Source organism: Trachurus japonicus, chromosome 18 (assembly GCF_045865225.1).
Source record: "Trachurus japonicus isolate A0001 chromosome 18, Traja_1.0".
Classification (NCBI taxonomy): domain Eukaryota; kingdom Metazoa; phylum Chordata; class Actinopteri; order Carangiformes; family Carangidae; genus Trachurus; species Trachurus japonicus.
This window is the reverse complement of record NC_140924.1, coordinates 15,788,616-15,807,215: the sequence shown is the minus strand read 5'-3', so window position 1 is coordinate 15,807,215 and position 18,600 is coordinate 15,788,616. Positions and strand designations below refer to the sequence as shown.

General features: G+C 40.3%; 1 protein-coding gene across 1 annotated transcript; it reads left to right on the top strand.

Annotated features, from left to right (window-relative positions):
* The first annotated feature begins 6,183 nt into the window (after positions 1-6,183).
* On the top strand, positions 6,184-11,556 carry LOC146968949 (chymotrypsin-like protease CTRL-1). Its single transcript, XM_085759876.1, has 6 exons — positions 6,184-6,234; positions 6,951-6,974; positions 7,290-7,458; positions 8,175-8,437; positions 8,558-8,703; positions 10,929-11,556. Exons 1-6 carry the CDS (start codon positions 6,213-6,215, stop codon positions 11,268-11,270), a joined length of 966 nt encoding a protein of 321 aa, XP_085616002.1. The 5' UTR covers positions 6,184-6,212; the 3' UTR covers positions 11,271-11,556.
* The last annotated feature ends 7,044 nt before the right edge of the window (positions 11,557-18,600 follow it).

Here is an 18,600-nt window from a genome sequence, read left to right as displayed (position 1 = left end):
GTGGTTTTTCCCATTAGACAAAAAAAGAAACTTTATTTGTTTTCGTGGATTTATGGGATATAAACCCCTGTTATACCTACACAGGTTTTTATTGATTCAGATAGTTTGCTGAGGTTGTACTGATTCTATACAGAAAATCTTTAAAATGATACATTTAAAAAAAACAAAAAAAAAAAAAAAAACCCACTAAGTTCACTATGTAGAAATAAATACATAGGCCCTAGATAAATACGTAAATAAATGCTGACATAATTTGGATTTGACTGAACTGTGCCCTTGTTTGCCCACAGTGTCTCAGTGAATCAAGACAAACGAGTTTAATGTGTACAAAAGTCCACATGCTTCCGCGTGCTTATTGTGCAATCTCATGGTGTTTTGTTACAGTGATATTATCAAATAGCAGGAATGAGACATTCAGTTTTACTTAATAAGACGACAAACAAACTATAAATGCTAATGCTAATTTGGTTGTTTTTTTTATTATATTTTTTGAAAAGAATAATAGTAAAAAAGGAGGAGGAAAGAAAAATATACATGAATGTGTGTGTGGTTTTAGGGAGGTGTGCGTGCATGCCACTCCACCGATTAAATAGACAAAGAGAAGCCAGGGCTTGGGTGTGGAGCCGATATTTGAGATGACAGAATAGCAGCGTTTGTTCTCTGTCTGTACAAAGATCGAGCACTAAATGTCACGTTAAATCTGTTTGTTTTAACTTGCACTGTCCACATTCCTTAAATTATCTGATTTGTTTCTAACACTTACCACATGCCACCACTCTCATGGCCATTGTCTTTAACCACTGTACCAAACACCATTGCTGGGTGGCTCAACACATTGATCTGGTTTTGTACAAAACAATGAGCTGATGAGATCATATCTAGGTTAAAAGTAAAATTCCTCCTTATGTTGAAGTTATTATCATATGTGTATGAATAAATAAATTATCATATGACAATTACTGTCAGGGTTTCCCCCAGTGTATTCTAAGCCTGGCAGCCCGCCAGGCCTTCCTTGCCCCCCCGCCAGGCTAAGCATCGTTTATTAATTTTTTTAATCAGTTTTGATACTCCATAAACACGTGATCAGGTGTCTTTTTCATCACCTGACAACGTCACAACTTCGTCGCGCATAACGAAAAAAAAAAAATCAGAGAAATAACGCTACACTTCAACAATGGAGACACCAGGCAGTAGTTTTTTGTTTTTAATGCAAAGAGTTGATGTTATTTATTTAAATAGTTTTTTAGGCTATAATTTGTGGTTGATTGAACAGTAGGCTATTTCAAGAGTGCCTTTCTGTAAGACTCTGCTATAGGTGTTTAAATATGTTACATAAATGTCTTATAATAACAAATGTTCATGATAAATTATAATATTTTCAAATTTCCAGTCAACTTTTAACATTGATCTTAAGGCCTTATGGAATCACGCCTTCTAAATGCTACTGCTCCATTAATGAATCTGTTACCTACAGGGCCCTGCCATCAGTCAATGGTCAGGGTCAGGCCCCTGTCACAGAAAAACACGCTTGGGCACCGGTGGCCCGCCGATGGGCCGCCGGTGCCACCCTACCACCGGGCTTAACAAGTTTTCTGGGGGAAACCCTGACTGTAGTTCAGGGCTTGACGCTAAGCTTTTTTCCAAGTAGCACTGTGCTACCATGCTGAAAAATTTAGTAGCACACAACATTTTTTAGTAGCACAATAAAAATTTTGTAGTTTTGGTGAAAATATCATTTTCAAACAAATAAAGTAGATTTAGCCTATAATCCTAACCCTGTAGACTAATTTTTAATGTTTTAACTGGCTCTTTGCCTTAACAAAAATCAGGAAAGACAAACAATGCAAATATGTGTGAGAAAATAGAATATTTATTACAACCAATATTAGTTTTTAGTTTTACGCTGTATGTGTGTGCATGTGGCCCAGGGGTGGGGGTATTGATGAGCAGTGAACCTATATTTCCCTCAGTATAAAAAGCTGAACATTACATACAGGGCTCTACACTAAGATTTTTTAGGAGCACAATGAAAAATGTTGTAGCAGGCTGTTTAAGCCCTAAATAATGCTGAGGGTCCAACATGACCCATTTTTACATTTGAGAAAAACACCAAACATTTTTCCTCAACAACCTGTCACACAAGCAGCTCCATGTTGCCCCTGTGTGATGATCAGGGACAGGTCAGACAGGGAGCTTTGAGGTTGAAGTTTATATGAATGTTGCCCTGTGAGACTGTGACCACATGTCAGCTGTTCTCACCGCGACAAGCGTTTTTTTTTTTTGATAGCTCCGCGGTAGCCTCGGAGGCCACGTACCACCTAAGGGCTTCCTTCACCTGGGGCAGAGCTCCGTGTGAAACAGTAGGAGAGACACAGCCTGAGACCGTGTACTGGAGGAAGAAGCAGGTCGAACGTGCACGGAAAAAAGCGCATCGCACCGAATGTGCGCTGCTACGGTGTCGCCTTGGCATGCACGACGCGCGTCTACCTTGAAAGTAATGTGCGGAAAAGACGTTACATCTGAACGGCCCCGATGTGCACAAGCTTTAATCAATGCGGCGGCCAAAATCACCAAACAGGCAGGGGGGGGCGGGGCGGGGGGGATACTGCTCACGTTAAACAGCATGCAAAGCGGTGCATGCAGTTTCTGTCCGAGTCGCACTGATGCGACTGAATGCAATTTTTTATTCGCACGGGCTATTATCAACTCGCAAATGCGAGCAAAACTGTCGCACTGTCGAGCCCTGTAGTTGGGTTTCCATCCACCTTTTCTTATGCGCATTTTGTGAAAATGCGCATAAATACTTGAATGGAAACGCCAGAAATTCGAATAAAGGCAGTAAATGCGCATAAAAGTTTATACGCTTGGAGGGGGTGGATTTGTCAGCGTATCGAATAAAGGAAATGCGAGTTTTTGTGATGGAAACAGATTATGCGAATTGAGGCAGAGTTTGTGGGTGAAGCTGCTGGACTTCACCCAGCGACGCCCCGGTCTCCCAGCTCTCGTCTCTGCACCCCGCGACACAAACGCGCTCCGTAACCCATAATCTTTTGTTTATGACGGTTAAGACTACACAAACACACGCCGTAACATCGTTATGTAACTTATTGATTTTTCACCGGCTTCGTATGTAAACAGATGCACATGGAGGAGAGGAGCATAACCAAAACAGCGGAAAAGCGAGCAGACTGTCACAGTTCCCGACTGTCTTTCTGTGTAAATATCTCATGTTACAACATGAAAACCTGCAGCTTATATTCAAGTGCGGCCTATATATTTTCTTTTAAAATGTAGCTGGTGCGGATTATAGGAGGTGCGTCTATAGTCCGGAAAGTACGTAAATTGTCCATGATGTTGAGTGTCAGCTGAGTGTCAACTGTTGGATACATTCACGCTCTCTTATGACGTAATCTCACGGTGCACTCCTCCTAATCGCAAAACACTAATGAATGGAAACGGGCATAAATTCGCTTTGCTTTTTGCGCATTTTCACAAAATCCGCTTTTAAATTCGATACGACTTGGATGGAAACCCAGCTTGTGTTGAAGGAAGTCACTGCTGAATGAACCCAAGTTATTGCACAGTTGTGCATGCAACAACCGAATTATGTCGACTTACTAATATATGTTCAGTTTCTCATCAAAATGTGTAATTTACCAAATGTTTTTATCAGATTCAACTCTATTTTTGCTCTTTTTGTAGTTGAGTGTGAACACTATACATATGAGTTTTGTCTCCTCTCAGCCTTTTCTCCAGGGCAGTCACGTCTTGAGAAACCCTCTGGCAGCCACTGCTCTTGCACATAATAAACAGAGCTTTTATTGATTTTCACTGTGCCATCCTTCATGATTGATTGCCGGGGCAAATTACAAGCTTTTAATAGGTGGGTTTGACATATGTTCCTAAATATGGTAGTGTAGACATCATCCACCTGTCGACATGAGAAGCAGGGGGAAAAAAGTCCAGCTAAGCCCACTGTAACTGTCCCCAAAAGGGTGTGACGTCTACGCAATCATACAATCATACAATCATACAATACAATCTAATACAATGGACATACAATCTAATACAATGGAGGACAGAAATGACAGTGTATTGTTGATTAACAAAGGAGCTGCTTTCAGGCTCACTACATCTAACAAGTTTTATTAGCTAAAGTAACTCAAGAAAGGTGATTTAATGTCACATTCAATCTGTGTCACATTTTACTGTTTGTTCTAACTTGTAAGGATCAAAAGTTATGGAGTCCAACAACACCGGTCACATGGCATAACCTCCAACAAACAATGCGTAACACTATTTACTTTGAGAAGCCTGCAAAGCTTGAAACACACAGCTTGGTGACTGCAAAACAGATGCTAAGATAGGAGGAAAAAACGAGGAGGAAAAGACTTTTGTGACGGAGTAAATGTGGTTTTGAAACCTCGTCAGTTCAATTTCTACAGAGGAATTGATAGATTTCTAGAAGTAGCTTAGAGATTTGTGTTTACATAGTCAACTTTGGGTGGTGATTTTCAGGAATTTCAGATGTTATTTCAAGCGCTCATGGACACATTTTCAAAAAAGCAAAACAAGTTCAAATCCAAAAATGTATTAGCTAATGGTGGCTAATCGTTGCTAGGGTCAGCAGAATCTAGTATTTCACTTCAGTTCAGTAAAACTAGTTCAAATCCAAAAATGTATTAGCTAATAGGGCTGCCACGATTAGTCGACTAGTCACGACTACGTCGACTATTAAAATCGTCGACAACTAATTTAATAGTCGATGCGTCGTTGTTGTTTTTTTTTTAAATTTTGTTTTTCTCTCAAAACTGCTGCCGCACCTTGCACACACGCACCCGTCGCCCACCACCACACACACACATGCACTCACTCACTCAGTAGGTGTTCTCTCTCTTTTCTCTCTCTACCTGTCTTGTCCCTCATCATATGGGATATAAACCCCTGTTATACCTACACAGGTTTTTATTGATTCAGATAGTTTGCTGAGGTTGTACTGATTCTATACAGAAAATCTTTAAAATGATACATTTAAAAAAACCAAAAAAAAAAAAAAAAACCCACTAAGTTCACTATGTAGAAATAAATACATAGGCCCTAGATAAATACGTAAATAAATGCTGACATAATTTGGATTTGACTGAACTGTGCCCTTGTTTGCCCACAGTGTCTCAGTGAATCAAGACAAACGAGTTTAATGTGTACAAAAGTCCACATGCTTCCGCGTGCTTATTGTGCAATCTCATGGTGTTTTGTTACAGTGATATTATCAAATAGCAGGAATGAGACATTCAGTTTTACTTAATAAGACGACAAACAAACTATAAATGCTAATGCTAATTTGGTTGTTTTTTTTATTATATTTTTTGAAAAGAATAATAGTAAAAAAGGAGGAGGAAAGAAAAATATACATGAATGTGTGTGTGGTTTTAGGGAGGTGTGCGTGCATGCCACTCCACCGATTAAATAGACAAAGAGAAGCCAGGGCTTGGGTGTGGAGCCGATCTTTGAGATGACAGAATAGCAGCGTTTGTTCTCTGTCTGTACAAAGATCGAGCACTAAATGTCACGTTAAATCTGTTTGTTTTAACTTGCACTGTCCACATTCCTTAAATTATCTGATTTGTTTCTAACACTTACCACATGCCACCACTCTCATGGCAGAATCTAGTATTTCACTTCAGTTCAGTTGACTCCTCTGTTAAATTGCTAAAATACCCTGAAACACAATTTGTATTTGTAATTTATTGTATTGTAATTTAACAATTACAATTGAAAAGCAGTCAGTTGTTGCACAACATTATTAATCAGTTCAAAAAGTATATAGTGGGAAGCACTTTCATATTAACACAGCCGACACCTATCCAACAGCCTTGAGGTTGTTAATGACACCCCACTGTTACTAAGGCTGGAGCTGAGTTAATGAGCAGCTGTTGGAAAGTAGAGAAAGCTGATTTTCTTGTTGATCTTAAAAACTTGTGGAGTTTCATGTTACTTGCAGGACTGTTGTCAAGACAAACGTGCCTGACTGGATCATCTTTTCACATGCTCTGTCTGCGGGATAAGGTGCAAAGTCATGAGAATTAGTGAAATGACAGGTATGACACTGTGGGTGGACCAGAAGGTGAGGAATGAGATATTTAAAGTGGTGTACAAAGTGAATGAGCACAGTAATCATGGCTCTCCTGCAGCTTCTGTGCGCGCTAACTGTGATGATCGCAACCTTGTTTCAAGGTAAGAGGGATGGCTTTATTTTCCTTTAGAGTAGGCTACAACATGTCTTTCTTACTTGTTGGCTCATAGTAAGAGTGGAAGGAGTACAAGGCTTTACAAGGCAACATTTTTCCATGGGGTTTCTAGTGAAAGGGTTCATGTATCATATGAATAATTTCAAACAACATCCCACTCTGTAGTTCTTTGTCAGAAAGATTTTTTTTAAATTTGCTATGTCAGATTTGCTGTGATTTTTTTTTTTTGAAATGTTGGAATACCAATAATTTGAGATATATTCCGCCAATAATTTTGATACTTACAAATTTCAATTTCTCTATTTTAAATGTCAAACAAAGCTCCAGGAATGAAGAAGTCAGTCATTTGAATGTTATTAGAAGTTACATGAATATCAACACGTTTTGGTCATTGTGGCATAATAGTAATAATGATTATAATAATATTTTTTTATAAATTTCCTGTTTTTTATAAATTTCCTGTTCCCCAAATTAAGAGTAGACAAGTGTTAATATGTTACATTTGTATTTTAGAGTATGGATTTCTGTCCATTCACAATTACAGTTTTAACAAAATCACTCTCAAAGTCAGAGACCAGCCTACAATAGAGAAGACACGTTGTCTTTGTCTCTTATTGGAATGTGCATGTACAGCAATTTATCATCTGCCTCATTCGGAACAGGTTTGTCTAAGACGTTTTTCTGTGTTTTTCCGAATTTCAGGTTGTGAATCACAAGAAGCCTTTGGTAAGCATCCAAACACAACAAGATTACCACATCATTACAAGCTCTTCAAGTTATGGGTTTTGTTACCTTGGTGCAGCAGCAAATCATCATGTCAACACTCAAAACAACACAATACTTTGAGTTTCTGTAAAGCATTGTGTTTGTGTTGAGTAAGAACTCAGTCAAGGCCGGTAGACTTCATCTGTCTTCTGTCTCTATTGTCCTGGTTAAGTCCTGGTTCACAATGGCCGATTTGAAAGGGCCCAGACAGACCTATTGCTTTAACTGAGTGGGAGAACTTGTTGCATATGATCCTCATCTTTTGTCTTCCGACAGAATGTGGAACGGTTCCTTTGGCAATTGTGAGAAACAGAATCGTTGGAGGTGAGGATGCAACAGAAGGAAGTTGGCCCTGGCAGGCCAGTTTGAATGTCAATGGGTCTCTACTATGTGGAGGGTCACTAATCAACAACCAGTGGGTGCTGACAGCTGCACACTGCATAGAGTGAGGAGTTCAAAATTTCCTTTCCATGTGAAATAGTTGTGCATGATAAAATATTACTTAACATAAACTCTCTTTTCAGGGAATAATAATAACGTTTACTTATATAGCACCTTGCAACATCCGGAATGATGAACAAAGTACATACAGTAACAGATACAAAGAGAAAGAGAACACAGAAAACCTTTTCCAAAGAATAAGTATTATACAAAGTCAAATCAAGTTTCACCTCTGTGTCTCAAGCCAGTGTAAATAGAGAAAAAAGCATCAGATAAAACCGCTTCATGCACTTCTTCATCTCGCATGTCAGCATGGTTACAGTTGCGATAGTAGGAATCTCCTCCGTCCACATTCCTTCTGACACACACGTTTATCCTCAAGATGTAGATAAAAAGGTCAAAATGATTTTCTAATTATGCTTTTACTCATTTTTTCAAATAGTTTCAAGGCCCTTGTAAGAAAAAACTAAAAAAGATGATTTAATTGGAAAGAAAGGAATACCGACGACTACAAATCTCACAGTCTGATATATTGGAGAAAAAAAAATACTCATACTTGGCAGACGTGAAATTTAATAGCCCTGCAATCAGCTAGCCTAGATCTACAGAGGTTATTACATTATTATTACCTACTAAGACATATGGTGTGCTTGCTGTGGAACTTGAAGTATTTACAGTCTCAGATACTCAGCTAACCGTCGGTATGTCTTTGTTTTTAAGTGGTTCAAGTATCGAGGTGTTTTTGGGGCGCCAAACCCAAAATGGTTCAAACCCCAATGAAGTGTCGCGCATGGTCAACGAGACCAGGTGCCACCCTGACTACGACTCTTTCACCACGGACAATGACATATGTCTTCTGAAGCTGTCGGCCCCGGTGGATTTCACTGATTACATACGGCCGATATGCTTAGCCTCACACAACAGCACTTTCTACAACGGGACGAGCAGCTGGGTCACAGGTTGGGGTGATCTGGTACTAGGTGGTAAGTTAACAAATTGCATCAAAGACAAACGCCAATATAACAAAAAAAAATGATTTGTGTGCTTTTCACAAAGCTCTCTTTCTGCACATGCATTTCAGTCTTACCTTCTCTCTCCACAAGGTTCTAGCCCCGACATCCTGCAGGAGGTTAATGTGCCAATTGTTGGAAACAATCGGTGCCAATGCAACTATAATGAGTATGGAATCACCATCACCGCCAACATGATATGTGCGGGGTTGAGAGAAGGAGGAAGAGGTCCATGCCAGGTTTGTTTGTTTTTTGTTTTTTTTTGCAAGGTGCTGGAATATGTATTTAATCTATTAAGGTGCGTTCACCTGGCTCAGAGGCGCTCTTTTCTTCCTGTTTGCATTGGTCCAGCACGGCTGGACCAATGCAAATGGCCGCCGTTAACATGCTTGTGTGGAAGTCCCACAAGCGCCGTACAACGTCAAACCGGCTTAGCTCTTCCGGACCAGACCGTTGTATTACGTTTCCTCATAATTACGCATGTGGCAGCCAATCAGCGCTGAGGGACAAGCGACTGACGGCCAGAGACTTGGAATTTCTCATCTCGAACTATTTTCGCTGTGTCGCTCGGATCCTCAGCGATTTTGCCTGATTTTGCACATTTGCATTGACTTAATATTGTAAGATGAATTTTATTTTGTTATAAGGGACTATTTTATGTTGTGTAATTAAACCAGTTATTAAAACGTTGTAGGGCGGAATGATCTGGTTGGCCTAAGCTAGAATGTTGGGGTGAAACTTGTCGCCAGCGACAAAAATAAAAGGTCCGGTGTGAATGCACCTTTAGTGTTACTTTGTCCATCTAAAACTATTGTGGTAAAAAATAGAAATTACTTGTTTGACTTAAAAATCTGAAGTGCATCATTGCATCAGACCATTTGCTGTGATTATCCCTGTGCTCCAGCAGAGGGAGCTCTCAAAATACACTACTTTCTACATTTACTAATGTAGAAATGTCATAATATTTTCCTGTCTTTTTTTAACTTGACCTTTTGATAAATCAGTAATTTTTACTTACATTCACAGCATAAGCTAACTTTTCCTAGCTTGACACAGAATTACACTGAAATAGATCATATATAATACTACTATATTTTGCCATTTTCTTCTGGTCAACTTCCCACCAAACAGTACTGCCAGAGTTATGCTTCAGCAGTATAGACCACTTCGGCGTCGACGTCACAGTGACGTACTGGTGGCAGAAAAATACCGGAAGTAAGCAACAAATACACGTCCTGACCATAGGTCCTGACATACAGCTCAACTTTAAAAAGCAGTGCAGCTGCTTGGCTGCAGCACGACCCTAAGCTGTGATGATGAGCCCACATTAGAGGGTGAATTTTATTTAATTTTCGTAATCGCGGTGCAGAACAGTGAGTTTGGAGCTGACGAAAGGAGAGAAAAAAGAGAGTCGTGCCGCGGCGAGACCGGTGAAATGCTGATTCGAGGAGTGATCAGTGGTGACCGCCACGCTGACGGACCCAGTGGTTGGGGTGATACAACGACTGCTGAGGAGGAACTATAAAGAACTCAGCTGTGATTTAAACTAGGACCTAAACCGAGTGGAGTAGAGCCGAGCTGTAACTGTGTAGTGGAGAAGCGGCAACACACGCGCGTCCCCTCAGATGCGGCTGCATCTCTAGGTCACTGGTGTGTGAGTGTGAGAGAAATAAAAGCTCTGACTTGCTTGGGCAGACGTTGTTTGGTGTCACCTGCTGATTTGCACATGTAGGCTACAATATCTAGACCCCGAATATAAGACGACCCGTCCTTTCCAACTTTTTTCGACGGAAAAAATGCTCTTATCAGTCAGTGTATAAAATATATGTAGATATTGCGTGCATCGTTTAGGGATTTTTATTAAACATTTACTGTTTCATTCAGTGTAAACGTTAACACGTGTACACGTTCACCCTCTTATTCATTTATTTTGACATTCATTCATTCATTTTTACACACATCGGGTCATGAGCGGTGTCCCTAGCAACGGTCTGTGATATATAGCCTAACAACGGTCTGACTAATACAGAAATAACAGACATGGATCCGTTAAATAAACTGTAATATACAGCCATACAAGTAGGCTACAGTTTGCTGTCATACCGTAGTTGATGGACTTGTTGATGATCGCCCACGCAGCGTTTTGTGTCCCTAGGCAGTAGCCTACGTCGGTCCGTAACACACAACACACTCCGTTGCTAATCGTTAACTTAGCCTACTCAGGTATGACAACCTGTTTTCTGTTGACAAAACATTAAAATAATCAGAGAAGGCCTCTGTATGATCCATCTTCCTCTGATTTGATCGCTCTTGATGCCGGCTTTCCACTGTTGACACCAGATCAGCTGTCACGTTCTGCCACCAGTGAAGCCCCGCCCACAACATACGTCATCAATGTTTATAAACATAGAAATGGTCTATGGATGCTTCTATCTCAACAACTATCATTTATCTCTTTCCTCAGGGAGATTCAGGGGGCCCGATGGTGAGTGAGTCTGACAACAGATGGGTGCAGAGCGGAGTTGTGAGTTTTGGTGTTGGCTGTGCCTGGCCTAGATTTCCTGGCGTCTACGCTCGAGTCTCCAGGTACCAGGACTGGATCAACAACGTCATCGTCAGCAACAGACCAATGTTTGTCACCTTCACCTCTGACATGAACCCTGAAATGAACATGAGGTGTCCACGACCCACCTTTCCCCCCTTCACCACGGACGACAGCATATTTGGTGCAGGTGAAAACGTGGTCGCTCACTTCACCTCAATCTTTCTCCTGGTTCTGTCAGTCTTTGTACTTGGCGAAGCATAGTATGAAAACGTGCCTGCCTATCAATTTGATAAGTACAGTACAAAATCATTTTAATGCAGTAATGAAGCACTTGTAATCACAAATGAAGTTACCTGATTTATTTACCTTTCATACAGTACAGTTATAGTCCTGTACTTGACTGATCTATGATAATAGCTTGGCACTGGGCTGACAGCTCACAGTTGGTTACAGAGCTTTTATTGCTGAAAACTTCTGCATCTTGATACAGAGTTTATGAAAGCGACAAGGCTTAGAACCAAAAAAAGTGAACTTGTTGATTGAGCTTTGTTTTGGTTTTGCTACCTGACCTCTATCTTTTTAAAAGGGGGCAGAATGTGATGTTAAGTATGGACTGTTACATGTTCACAATTTATGATGTTATGGACAATTCTAATTAACATATTTTTCCAAGTGAAGCTCTTTACAAACAGCACAAGATTACAGAAAGTTGGAAATTTATTTAAGTACAAATGTGTCACTGTTGGTGATGAATAAGTGTTTCGCTGAAAAGTATTTTACAGATTCTAGGGTATACTGAGATCTTCAGAAGCTAATTCCGGTTTGTTTCTTTTATTTCGTAATTACTTACTATGCAGGATTGGTTACTATTGAAGTGTTGACGCAGCTAAACGTTCACTATCTGTTGTAATTTCATGAGAGGAATTATTCGTAAAAAAGAGGGATATGTGGTATATACGTGTTTGCCTGTATACATATATCATGCCAGTAGGTGGCAGTGTCAATCCATGTAACTCATGCATTCGGGATATACGCAGTTGTCCTCCTGACTCCGTGAAGTAAAGACCGTTCCCTGAAGTAGCTTGCCTGCTAGTCTTCTTTTGATTCTACAACACAACAACAGGTTTGATGGAAAATCAAGCTCACGTTGTCGTATAATTCTGAAATGGAACAACATGAATGTCTGTGCCAAAACTCATGTCAGTACATCCATTAGTGCAGTGATCCTCACTATTTTTTTCACAAGAGCCACATTGTTAGTGCAAAATCAAGGGGAGAGCCACTTTTGCGACAACATACTAAGTCACTTTTGCAAATGTGCATTTCTACATATAAATCCCACCAAAAAGAAAACAACACAGCCAATACATTTTCATTTAAGACCATATTTACCTTAATACTGGGATGAGGGGAAGCTGGCCATGCATGTCCTTGACTTTCTTAATGTAGTTTGTTGTCAATCACAGTGAGGGTTTGTTGTATATTAAACACAGAGGGTTCATGCCTAACAAATAAAAATTTGTCTGTCCACTTGTCTTGAAATTTTCTGTGCTCATCTTGTGCTACCTATTTTTTCGTTTCTTACTGGGTAGCCTACACCGTTTGCCTTCATCCCCTCGCTGGTGTCTTCGTGCTGATTTTTGTTTGCTGCTTCCTCAGACTCATTTTCCTCACCCACTCCACTATTCGTTACAACACTGTGTGTCTGTCCGTCTGGTTTTTGAGCTGGTTTCTCTCCTTTTTCTTGTTAAAAACGGTCAATCACGCTGGCTAGCGGAGCTAACGGAGCTAACGGAGCTAACGTAGCCTGCCTGCAAACGTGCGCTGTGGTCAAGTGTTGTAAACAATGCCACATGGCCTGCGGGCTGCTTTGCCAGGTTTGACAATGCCCCCTTTAGGGATGACCATTAGGCCAATATTAGAACGTCTCTGATTAGGTTAAGGCTTAAAATACTTCCTTTCACCTTCATTATTTGGGTGAAGGGAGAAGTAGATTCGGATGTTTGCGTTTTTGTAGTGCAGTGCTGTATGTTTATGTAGCACATTTGAAAAAATGTATTGGCTGTGTTACCACATAGGAAGCTACCAAGCAAGCCACCAATTATAGCTTGACGAGCCGCATGTGGCTCGCGAGCCGCGCAATGAGTAACACTGCATTAGTGGTTAACCACATTATTGATAATGATGATGATGATGATGATAATAATAATAATAATGACGAACTTTTGCACAAGAAATTCAGCTCAAAATACTTAACACAAATTAAATGAAGGACCTGAACATTAAAAGAGAAATCAAAACATGAAATAAATGAAACTAGAGTCATAAAAATCAGATCCAATCCCCAATGTTCCTAAGTCATTATGGTCCTACTCTTTGGAATTCCCTACCTCACGAACTCAGGTCTGCTACAACAGTAGGCTATCTTCTTTTAAAAGCTGACTAAAAACATTTCTTTTTTCACAAGCTTTTAGTTTTTAGTTGCTGTTTTTCTTTAATTTGCAATATTTCCCATATTTTTTTTATACGTATTTCACGAGCTGTAATGTTGTTTTATTTTTGTGAAAGCACATTGAGTTTGCGCTTGTTGCATGAAATGTGCTATATACGTAAATAAAATTGTTGTTGTTGTTGAGTGTTCATCAGAAAAAGAAAAAAAAAATCCCAAGAACTGAAACTTCCTGTGACTTAAAGCTAAAAATAAAATGTAATTAAATTCCGCAACCTTTTTTCCACCCTTACCACCTTTGTGACCAGTTTGACTAGTTTAAAAAATTAGATTTTTTTTTAAAACTACAGTTTATCTGAACAGTAATTAAACCAACCTGGATTTTCACAGTGAAGCTTGTGAGAAAACACAGATATGTGTATGACAGCTTGGCAATTACAATTCCTGAGTCACATTTGGCCATTAAGGTAGCATGACTCGTCACATTTCAGGGAGATAAGGGAGAAACTCCCAGATGCATTAACTCATTGAGTGCCGCGCTCCTTTCCAAAGTTTTAGTCAAGTGTACCAATTTAGACCATTTTTGACGATTTTTGTAGAGCCACAGTGTATTCTATATCATTGCCACCAACACATGCTGTGGGTCATTTGAAAGGTGAAACTTTATGCTTCAAATGGCCACAAACCGTTTGTTTCTACGTGCCTCCGTTCCTGAGAAAAGTCAAGCTAAACATGGCTGGGTTTCACCAAAATCCCTGCTTTTTTTCTAGAAAAGGAGATACAGCGTCTTTTATGAAAGGTGCTCTGTTTGCGTCTGTCGCTCTTCTGACACTCGCATTTCTGGATCAAAGGGCATGTGTAAGATAAATATATACAACAAATGTTGTTCTATTCACAAATCCACCATCGGGGGCGGGGGGGCGCCACTAAACAACAATAACACAGATGCACCGTGCCGTGTCACAGCCTCTCGCCACGGAACGTGATGGTCTCTCGGCCAAAAGCAGGTCCGGAACACCGGTCCCACCGGTGGTCGCGGTCCTTCTGTGGTACGGGTCAGTGCCGGCGGCCTGCTTTGGCCCAGAGACCATCAGATTTTACCGCGGGAGGACATGGTGTTGCTCCAGATGAAGACCGGGCGGGACTGTTGGCTGAGAGCTTCCTGTTCGGCTCCGAGCTGCTGGAGCCTCGCGGGTGAGAGCAGAGCAGCTGCACTGCATCCACATGCAGAACTCTGTTTGCAAAAGCCGGTTACATGCTGCTATTCCGACATGCCGCTATTTCGACATTGACTTCTAATTGTCGGAATAGCGGCATTAACATTATTTTTTAAGCGTCCCACTATTCCGACATTTTTTTTTTTCATTGTCGGAGTAGCGGCACTTTACTATTTTTCAAACATTCCGCTTTTCCGACATTGATTGATTACGTTATAGTCAGACGTGTCCTTCTGATTTATTTTTATTTTTTCATCTGAGACACTGTTTCTCATACACAAATACATAGGCCTATTAGAGAAGAAAAAACATACCCTCCAAGTTTAAAAACACACCTGCTGTTATTATTCTGTCACCTGAGTTTATCCTGCTGCTTTACATCGTTTTAACATAGGTAAAAGAAGAAAAAAAGATTGTCTGGAATAAAGGGGCAGATTACATAAGATTATTCTTTTTTCTGCTCCCTTTTGTTGAGATTTGGGAGGTTTTTGCCTGATTTATTGCCCGATGCCATGTATCTAGCTTCCCCCCCCTCCGCCTGTTGTCTTCGTTGTCACTTTGTTGTCGCTCCACAGAGCGCACATGGCTAATTAATATGCACGTGCTGACCATATGGTTGTGTCTAGGCATTCCGGGGACGGAGGTGTGTTCACGTGCGCAACTGCGCACCATTCTTGGATCCAGTTATCAAAGTTGAGGTGCAGAGTTGTGCATGCACAGTTTGATAGATCTGAAAAAGGTGTAGATATTTTGGGATGTCTTTTCGCTGTAGGCCTAAGCAAAAAATTTAGTAGCAGCAGTTTTACACTGCTTACTTACAGTTTTGATAAATGAGGCCCCAGGGCCTAAGCCCTGAGCCCAGACACTCACAGATGCAGCTCCGCGGGCTCATCCCCGGCGCTGTCCGTGGTGCTGAAGGTGACAGGTTAACTTGACAAACAAACTGCAGCATAGTTCTGTTTGTTTATCATGTGTGTCAGTTTTGTTTGCGACTTGATAGTTGAGTTGTTGAGATTAAGAACATCACTCCCTCATCAAACCAGTGATAGACATGCTGAAAAGAAAAGAGAGAGAGACGCGCCTGGGTATCGCTGCTGTAAAAAAAAAAAAAAAAAAAAGACGTGTCGGAATAGCGGTATCAAAAAGTGTCGGACTACCGGCGTGTCTAGATAGAGGGATGTCGTAATAGCGGGATGTCTAAATAGTGACATGTCGGAATAGCGGGATGTCTGAATAGCGGGCGGACCCCGCAAAAGCCGAGTTATGATAAAAACTTCCAGATCATGAGCTGTCATGAGTTTTTGATCGTCATCTATTTCAGTTCTGCTCGTCGTAGACTCCCCAAATTTACACATAAGGTGTGTTAAAGTGTCTAGTTTCATAATTTCAAAAAACGAGAAATCTCGTTTTTGGCACTCAACGCATGGGAACGAAAAACGAGAAATTACGTGGTTGGCACTCAATGAGTTAATAATGAAAACTCATTTAAATCAAAATGTAAACATCATAGACTCTGATGCATCAGACATGGCTTCCAGACATAACCCTGCATGTATGGTTGAATATCTCCATGAGTTATCAACCTTGTGGTTTTTCCCATTAGACAAAAAAAGAAACTTTATTTGTTTTCGTGGATTTATGGGATATAAAGTTTAAACCCGTTATACTATACCTACACAGGTTTTTATTGATTCAGATAGTTTGCTGAGGTTGTACTGATTCTATACAGAAAATCTTTAAAATGATACATTTAAAAAAAAAACAATAAAATAAAAAAAAACACTAAGTTCACTATGTAGAAATAAATACATAGGCCCTAGATAAATACGTAAATAAATGCTGACATAATTTGGATTTGACTGAACTGTGCCCTTGTTTGCCCACAGTGTCTCAGTGAATCAAGACAAACGAGTTTAATGTGTACAAAAGTCCACATGCTTCCGCGTGCTTATTGTGCAACCTCATGGTGTTTTGTTACAGTGATATTATCAAATAGCAGGAATGAGACATTCAGTTTTACTTAATAAGACGACAAACAAACTATAAATGCTAATGCTAATTTGGTTGTTTTTTTTATTATATTTTTTGAAAAGAATAATAGTAAAAAAGGAGGAGGAAAGAAAAATATACATGAATGTGTGTGTGGTTTTAGGGAGGTGTGCGTGCATGCCACTCCACCGATTAAATAGACAAAGAGAAGCCAGGGCTCGGGTGTGGAGCCGATCTTTGAGATGACAGAATAGCAGCGTTTGTTCTCTGTACAAAGATCGAGCACTAAATGTCACTTTAAATCTGTTTGTTTTAACTTGCACTGTCCACATTCCTTAAATTATCTGATTTGTTTCCAACACTTACCACATGCCACCACTCTCATGGCCATTGTCTTTAACCACTGTACCAAACACCATTGCTGGGTGGCTCAACACATTGATCTGGTTTTGTACAAAACAATGAGCTGATGAGATCACATCTAGGTTAAAAGTAAAATTCCTCCTTATGTTGAAGTTATTATCATATGTGTATGAATAAATAAATTATCATATGACAATTACTGTCAGGGTTTCCACCAGTGTATTATAAGCCTGGCGGCCCGCCAGGCCTTCCTTGCCCCCCCGCCAGGCTAAGCATCGTTTATTAATTTTTTTAATCAGTTTTGATACTCCATAAACACGTGATCAGGTGTCTTTTTCATCACCTGACAACGTCACAACTTCGTCGCGCATAACGAAAAAAAAAAATCAGAGAAATAACGCTACACTTCAACAATGGAGACACCAGGCAGTAGTTTTTTTGTTTTTAATGCAAAGAGATGATGTTATTTATTTAAATAGTTTTTTTAGGCTATAATTTGTGGTTGATTGAACAGTAGGCTATTTCAAGAGTGCCTTTCTGTAAGACTCTGCTATAGGTGTTTAAATATGTTACATAAATGTCTTATAATAACAAATGTTTATGATAAATTATAATATTTTCAAATTTCCAGTCAACTTTTAACATTGATCTTAAGGCCTTATGGAATCACGCCTTCTAAATGCTACTGCTCCGTTAATGAATCTGTTACCTACAGGGCCCTGCCATCAGTCAATGGTCAGGGTCAGGCCCCTGTCACAGAAAAACACGCTTGGGCACCGGTGGCCCGCCGATGGGCCGCCGGTGCCACCCTACCACCGGGCTTAAAGGGATAGTTCAACATTTTGGCAAATTGGCCCATTGCCATAATCGCTATAGTCATAGCAGTAGGTTCGTTACCTTTAATTGTAGGTGTAAGCTATTTTTAGAACGGAGGAGCGGAGCGGCAGGCTGCTCAGAGCTACGCTATGGAGGCTAAAGGAATTTCTTGGTTTCCCTCATCAAACTCATCAAATACACAATCCAACAACTCCAAAACGCTGTCGTGGACAAGTTGTGACCTGCACATTCACCACGCTATGAGATAATAATGGAACGTTACGAAACTGAGCCGTTTTCGAGGTAAATACAGGGTAAATACAGAGTCTGCTTGCTGAAAAACTGTCCCTGAACGCAACACGCATCAGCGGTTTTGCATGAATTTACCTCTAAAACGGCTCCGTCTCGTAACGTTCCATTATTATCTCATAGCGTGGTGAATGTGCAGGTCACAACTTGTCCACGACAGCCTTTTGGAGTTGTTGGATTGTGTATTTGATGAGTTTGATGAGGGAAACCAAGAAATTCCCTTAGCCTCCATAGCGTAGCTCTGAGCAGCTCGCCGCTCCGCTGCTCCGTTCTAAAAATAGCTTACACCTACAATTAAAGGTAACGAACCTACTGCTATGACTATAGCGATTATGGCAATGGGCCAATTTGCCAAAATGTTGAACTATCCCTTTAACAAGTTTTCTGGGGGAAACCCTGACTGTGTTGAAGGAAGTCACTGCTGAATGAACCCAAGTTATTGCACAGT

Excerpts from the sequence above, each read along its gene's own strand:
- LOC146968949 (XM_085759876.1), top strand. The coding sequence starts at position 6,213 with ATGATCGCAACCTTGTTTCAAG. Across the intron at positions 6,235-6,950 it reads GATCGCAACCTTGTTTCAAG|GTTGTGAATCACAAGAAGCC; the intron begins GTAAGAGGGATG and ends TCCGAATTTCAG. Across the intron at positions 7,459-8,174 it reads ACAGCTGCACACTGCATAGA|TGGTTCAAGTATCGAGGTGT; the intron begins GTGAGGAGTTCA and ends TTTGTTTTTAAG.